The sequence below is a fragment of the Gymnoscopelus microlampas genome (assembly GCF_963454915.1).
Source record: "Gymnoscopelus microlampas genome assembly, chromosome: 7".
Classification (NCBI taxonomy): domain Eukaryota; kingdom Metazoa; phylum Chordata; class Actinopteri; order Myctophiformes; family Myctophidae; genus Gymnoscopelus; species Gymnoscopelus microlampas.
The window spans coordinates 55647767-55655266 of record NC_139944.1 but is presented as its reverse complement, the minus strand read 5'-3'; the positions used below and the strand labels follow the sequence as shown (position 1 = coordinate 55655266).

Genomic DNA, 7500 nt, shown 5'->3' with positions numbered 1-7500 from the left:
CATTTGGTTCCATTTGTACACTCTCAGAGTTACAGACCCATAAGGGTCCATTTAGTTCCTAACTATCCTTCATTTAGCTGTGGACGCCCTGGAACTCCCTTAAGGACCCCTGGGGGTCCCCGGACCCCACTTTGAGAACCAATGCCTTAATGGGACACACACACACACGCACACGCACACGCACGCACGCACGCACGCACGCACGCACGCACGCACGCACGCACGCACGCACGCACGCACGCACGCACGCACGCACACACACACACACACACACACACACACACACACACACACACACACACACACACACACACACACACAGTATGTATTGAACATGGTCGTGTGCTCTCCTCTGCAGAGTTGGCTCAGAACTGTGAGTTCTACAAGAACGCTGATGTCAGACCTCCCTTCACGTACGCCTCCCTCATACGCCACGTAAGTTCCTCCTCCTTCTCCCCTGTGCACCTCCTCTAACAACTCCATCTGGTCTCCTCCCTCTCCTCTCATCTCATCTCATCTCTGTAGGGCTGGGGGCGATATATGACTTCAAATCTATATCACCATTATTATTTCAAACCTTTGCCTCGACTGCGATTATTAATGAGCGGTTACTAAAACAAAACAAAATATTGAAAATAGCAGATCTACAAGCTCACAACGTGTGAGCTTGTAGATCTGCTGCTTTCGCTACTTCTGTACGCCACCATTGTACACTGAAGTGTAATCCGGGGGTTAAGTGGTTAATCGGACTAATCAATTGAGTTCATATTAAAGAAAAAAACTGCTTCTCGATAATTCAATTAACCTATATGAGAAAGAAGTCGATTATTTTTTCTAAATATCGGTTTAAATATATTTTCGGTTAAACCCGTTTAGACCTGAGGCTGATTCTGAAAACGCCTTCCAAATGTTTATTAAAAATATATTATGGCATCAACTAATATGTGACACAGATGCCGTCCCGGATTGAAAAGAGGTATAAAGACGTACCGTACTGGGCCTTCAGGTGGCGCAGTGCTAAAGCAGTGGTTCTCAAACTTTTTCATGTCAAGGACCCCCAAATTGACACTTATTAGCCTGCGGACCCCCATTTGAAAAGATAAGCCAGGGACCCCCCATAAGAGAGGATTTTTACGGCTCTAGCAGTGATTCTCAATCATTGTAATTTAAGGACCCCCCCCCCAGTTTGACATGCATTAGGCTACGTACCCCCATTTAATGGCATTTCTATCTCTGGGACCCCAATTTATATGGTAAAATCAATGTTAATGTAACTCTGAGAGTGTACAAATGGAACCAAATGGATCCGTAAGGGTCCATTTGGTTCCTGTCCGTCATTTAGCTGGGGACCCCCTGGAACCCACTCAAGGACCCCTGGGGGTCCCCGGACCCCACTTTGAGAACCAATGTGCTAAAGTCCCTGCCCACCTGAGGTGCCTGAGGTTGTGGGTTCGAATCCAACCGTGGTGCATCCGACTTCGTCGAGCGTCTACGCACGAACACAATTGGCCCCGTGTTCGGGTTGAGGGAAGCGGGAAGGGGCGGAGCCTGTCAGCAGGGAGTGTTGGGCGGGAGGAGTAGGACGAAGGCTCTACGTCCTCCCGGTGGTGGCTCCTCACTGGCAGGTGAGTCAGTAAGTTACAACCATAGTTATAAGAGCCAGATGGGTGAAACAGGTGTAATGGATTGGTGGTCACACCAATGGAGTGACGGAAATATTGATTCATTCATCTGATCAGTGTATGGAACCCCAAAAGATGCTGTTGTGCACGGTGGAGTAAAATAAATATACCTTTTTTTGCATGAAGAAATTCCTGCATGGTATCATTGGAACACTGAGTCACAGCGAGCGGTTTGGTATCAGATCAAACATAGTATCGGCGCGTCAGCCATGGTCCACAACCACGGGTTCAACTCCTCAGTATGAGACGAGAGCTCCTAATACATAAAAATACCCGTCCGTCCACTTGTGTGGAGTTGCTCTCCCAGCGCGTAGCCTACTCCCTTTTCACCCCTTCTTCCGGGTCGGGAAATGTGACGGGCGTCTCCGTGTACAAGCTCGTGAGTCGAGCCCATTGGTCAAAACCGGTTTCGCTCGTTCATGTGTCTGGCGACCCAGCCGTAATAAGCTGCAGTACCAATGATCGGCCACCATGTCCAATACGCTTCACTGCTCCCTCGCGGTTCTGGTGGGCTTGGTTAAAAACAGCAGCGACAACACAGCAAATGTGTGTGGGGAGGAATCAATCGGCATAACAACCAAATTGGGGAGAAAAAAAGGGGTACAAAGAAACAAGAAAGTTATAACGACGTACAGGTTACACAACGACAGGTCTAAACGGGTTTCCCAGCCCTATTAGTCTTCATGTCTTCATCTCTTGACCATCTCACCTCTCCATCTCTTGACCTCTCTGACCTCTTTGACCCTCTCGCCCCTCACCTCTGACCTCTCTGTCTTGTTGTCCCCAGGCCATCCTGGAGGCGCCAGACAGACAGTTGACTCTCAATGAGATCTACAACTGGTTTACGCGAATGTTCGCCTACTTCAGGAGAAACACAGCCACGTGGAAGGTGAGGGCGCACAGACATACATACAGTACACAGTGCATATATGGCATACAGTACAACAGCATCAGTACTGTGTACTATATATGCACTGTAAGACGCTGTGAGTGTTCACTTAACTCCGGGATAGGGTTCTATGGTTCCCGTCTTCGGGAGTTAGACGAACACTCATATATATCTGCACCGTGAAATCCTGAGTGTGGGTTCAGCTCTGGGACGGGTTTGTTTTAAAAGCTCTCTCAGAGGTAAACGGACACTCGGGGTTTCGCGGTGCAGATATACTGTAGATGTACGTGGGCTCATCTATGCCACACACACACACTCTCTCTCCAGCTATAATAGCATCCGCGCTGCGCCGCGCAATGCTAACCAGGAAGAGCCTGAGTTGTACTTATTTTTGCGCTGCGCGGCCTGTCTGTCGCACGCCGGAGATAGCCGGCGCCACGTTGTTGTGTATGAGCTTGTAGATCGGCTATTTTCTGCGTGCGGCAGTACAGTATACTGTACCCCCCTGTGCAACCAAGTATAACTCATGCCTGAGACTTGAGTGATTTGACAATGATGGCCCATTTCCCTTCTTTTTATGCACCCGCACAGCACCACACTCTCTCTCTCTCTCTCTCTCTCTCTCTCTCTCTCTCTCTCTCACCCCTCGGCCATTTTGCTGTGGACCTTCCGCTGCAGTCGCTCAGATCTGACACGACACACGGAGAAAGAAACGGCCCCACTTAGCCCTGCAGACACACACGTGCACACACATACGCACACGCGCACACACACACACACACACACACACACACACACACACACACACACACACACACACACACACACACACACACACACACACACACACACACACAGAAGCTCCTGATCACATTAACAGTGAACCCTACCTCTCCTCGCGCGCACACACACACACACACACACACACACGCGCGTGCACACGCACACACACTGTAGGTGCTGACCCATTTTTACAGCAGCAGCCGCACACTAATTTGAGTGTCAGTTCCTCCAGAGAGAGGAAGAGTGCAAACGGGCGAGGGAATATGAGAGAGAGAGAGAGAGAGAGAGAGAGAGAGAGAGAGAGAGAGAGAGAGAGAGAGAGAGAGAGAGAGAGAGAGAGAGAGAGAGAGAGAGAGAGAGAGAGAGAGAGAGAGAGAGAGAGAGAGAGAGAGAGAGAGAGAGAGAGAGAGAGAGAGAGAGAGAGAGACCTGGACCCGGACCTCCTCTAATAGGCCTGAATTGAAGAGAGGAGGAAAGGAGACAGATAAAGAGAGAAAGGGGGGAATGGATGGATGGACAGAAGGAAGGATGGAGGGAATGAGCAGGAGAGTGTAGAAGAGACAAGGGGGGAGAGCAGCCAGGAATATCTCTCAACCCCCCACCTCATCCCCCCCTCATCTGACTTTTATGAAATTTAACTATTAATGGTCTTGGTCTGCGTTGCCCATGCAGCGTTCCCCGGCTTGAACCCGGGGCCACAGACCTTTAAATAAGGCCCTCATGTATCTCTGGGTCCTTATGTATTTATATAGCGGCTCAGTCAGCTAAATAGGGGCCGACCGTCGACCGAGATGTATTTCCTCTAATAAGACTCTATATTTCATGAGCCGGAGCAACCAAGAGGTGTCAGAGAGGAGGGGAGGTCATTGATCAGAGAGAGAGAGAGAGAGAGAGAGAGAGAGAGAGAGAGAGAGAGAGAGAGAGAGAGAGAGAGAGAGTGAGAGTGAGAAAGGAGAGGGGAAAAAGTCTGATAAATCGCTGGTTCTCAACGTCAAAATCTGCTGTGTTAAAGGAGAATCCCGAACTAGCCCTTTTCTTACCTTTATATCAGTGGTTTTCAACCTTTTTTGCGTCTAGGACCCCCAAATTGACACATATTAGCCCAGGGACCCCCCATTTGAAAGAATATGCCAGGGACTCAACCATTTTGATTTCTCGGGGGTCCCAATCTACACTGTAGTATCATCATCAGTGTTCATTTAACTCTGAGAGTGTACAAATGGAACCAAATGGACCCGTTAGGGTCCATTTGGTTCCATTTGTACACTCTCAGAGTTACAGAGGCACATGGGTCAATTTGGTTCCTATACTATTAATTTGTCTGGGGACCCCCTGGAACCCCCTCAAGGACCACTGGTGGTCCCCGAACCACTGCTATATATGATATTATTATATCCTAGAACGTGTGGTAGGCTACAGTAGAACATTTACATAACTCCACCCAGAGTCCACCGCAGCTAAAAACGTGAAAGATGGCCCTTCAGCTAAATCCCATATTTTTATCGTTCAAATATTCATATCATTGGTAGATATCTGACGTTCATATATTGACAGAGAAACTCTCCACAGTAGTTTGTGTCAGATGCGCCGCTCCCTCCGAAAGTCTCGCCGGACGAGATTTCATCCAAGTCCCGCTTGTGAACACTACGGTGGCCCATTTGAGACAAAAACACTCTGGCGAGGTTTCTGTCAATATGAACGGCAGATATCAACAAAAAAAATGTTCTGCCGTACCACTCGTTCTATAGGATATAATAACATCAGATAAAGGTAAGAAAAAGGCTAGTGCGGAATTCTCCTTTAATGTTCCTCTGAGAGTGTAACAAAATGGAACGGAATAACGGGTCCATTCAGTTCCATTGTGTTACACTCTCAGAGTAACATTCCTGTAAAGCAGGGGTCTTCAACGTTTTCAGGCCCCCTAGCTGAGAGAGAGATAAAGCAGGGACCCCCTCTATATTGTATAAGATTTAACTTTTTTTTGTTTACTTGGTCTGCCCTTTTTTTCCCTCTACACCACCTCTTTGCCAAAAAATAGCCGATCTACAAGCTCACAACACCTCGCAGCATAATGCATTGTAAGCTCAGCTGGAACAACACATTATAACATGCCATAACTTAGTCAGTTATAGAGTGTCTTTGTTTATGAATTTTACACATTTCTAACGAGCGCCATATGAAGCCTTATAAGGGCTTTATAATGCATTATAAATGCTATTGTAATGCATTATAGACCCGACCTTTAAGTAAAGTGTTGTTGAACACTCGGTGTCGGTGTTACAAAATGGAATACGCTTGACCTGGTTCTTACCAGGTTTATTTTTGGTTTGGTTTATAATTTGGATCTTCGCCCATGCACCCCCCATATCAGACCCTCCCAGGGGGGAGGGGGGGGGGGGGGGGTCTGATATGGGTGGGGGGAGGGGGGTGATATGGGGGGGGGTGAAGATGAGTGGTGCATGGTGATGTGACCCGCTGTAAATGGCTGCTAATGTTTTAACTGAGAGAATCAGGCTTTCATCACGGAGACAAATGCAAATAGCGCCGCGATAGCACCCGTGTTGTTGGTGTGTGTGTGTGTGTGTGTGTGTGTGTGTGTGTGTGTGTGTGTGTGTGTGTGTGTGTGTGTGTGTGTGTGTGTGTGTGTGTGCGTTCTGTCAGGGTGGCGGTCGGAGATTGGGGTCAGACTCATTTACAAAACTTAGCATCACAGCTAGAGGGGAGGGTGGGGGGGTTAGAGGATGGGGAAGGGGGGTCCTCGGCTGATTATGGCTTGTGTAATTACGTGTGTGTGTGTGTGTGTGTGTGTGTGTGTGTGTGTGTGTGTGTGTGTGTGTGTGTGTGTGTGTGTGTGTGTGTGTGTGTGTGTGTGTGTGTAATTACGGCGAGGAGTGATGCGCCCGGCCTGTCCCTCCCTCTCGGCTTTAGAACAGCGTGTCAGAGAGAATATGCAGGATTTAATTATAGGCGAATTAAAATTGGTAATGAAATTGGGCATGAACAAACTACAAATAGGAGATGAAAAGGGAGTACTGTCCCTGGGGGGGCCGCCAGACGCAGATAGCGGTGTGCCCGCCCGCCTGCCTTTATGCACGTGCGGATGTTTGTGTGTGTGTGTGTGTGTGTGTGTGTGTGTGTGTGTTTGTGTGTGTGTGTGTGTGTGTGTGTGTGTGTGTGTGTGTGTGTGTGTGTGTGTGTGTGTGTGTGTGTGCATGCACACTCATGCTGATAGTGACTGATTAAGAACATTCTGAGATAGAATAGCACTGGGTATACTGGAGAGGTACAGTAGTGTCTCATATTGACACCGGAGAATGGTGTGTGTGTGTGTGTGTGTGTGTGTGTGTGTGTGTGTGTGTGTGTGTGTGTGTGTGTGTGTGTGTGTGTGTGTGTGTGTGTGTGTGTGTGTGTGTGTGTGTGTGTGTGTGTGTGTGTGTGTGTGTGAGAGCCAAACTGATTTTTTCTCGCCCCATGCAACCTAACCACCATATTTTACACTTTGGTCATAACACGGTACTATATACTGATTAGTATAGTTTCCACAACTAAATGTAAAAAGGTTCAAAGTGGTTAAAGGCAGTTCAATGTTGGGCATGCAGTGGTGTGCGTTATCTAAAAGAACATGCACCCTTTCTCTCTGTGAAAAGAACAATCATTTCACATGCTATCACATATCGTTTCAAAAATAGTGATTGACAAGTTTGCAGTGATGAAGAGTTTTCAACAGGATCAGATTATGATTAATATGGTTGTTTGTTTGTGCAGATACTTGGTTCACCGGTAATTTATTCACCATAATAGGCTCTATGCACAGCAGCCATATTGGAAAGAAATTGGGCCTCTTCTTACTTCCTTCACAGGTGTTACCAATGATACTAATGAAGGCTCTGTTCCATTCTGGTCAGGGTGCTGATATTGTGCATGTTGGCTCACTAGAAACACTCCATTTTGGTTCCCAAATGGCCCCTTATGGTGGGTGTGTAACTCTGAGAGTGTACAAATGGAACCAAATGGACCCGTAAGGGTCCATTTGGTTCCATTTGTACACTCTCAGAGTTATGGGGGTCCTTGAAAATAAGACAACCACTATGCCACGCTAAATGGAACAGAGCCTTAATTAGCATCATTGGTAACACCTGTGAAGGA

General features: G+C 47.6%; 1 protein-coding gene across 1 annotated transcript in view; it reads left to right on the top strand.

Annotated features, from left to right (window-relative positions):
* Positions 1-7500, top strand: part of foxp4 (forkhead box P4) — a gene marked incomplete at its 5' end in the record, with an annotated part of 40972 nt that overhangs the window by 25136 nt on the left and 8336 nt on the right. Inside the window, 2 exons of the mRNA XM_084061922.1 lie at positions 359-435; positions 2470-2571. Of these exons, the coding sequence (XP_083918048.1) occupies positions 359-435; positions 2470-2571 (179 nt within the window). The remainder of the gene's footprint in view (positions 1-358; positions 436-2469; positions 2572-7500) is intronic.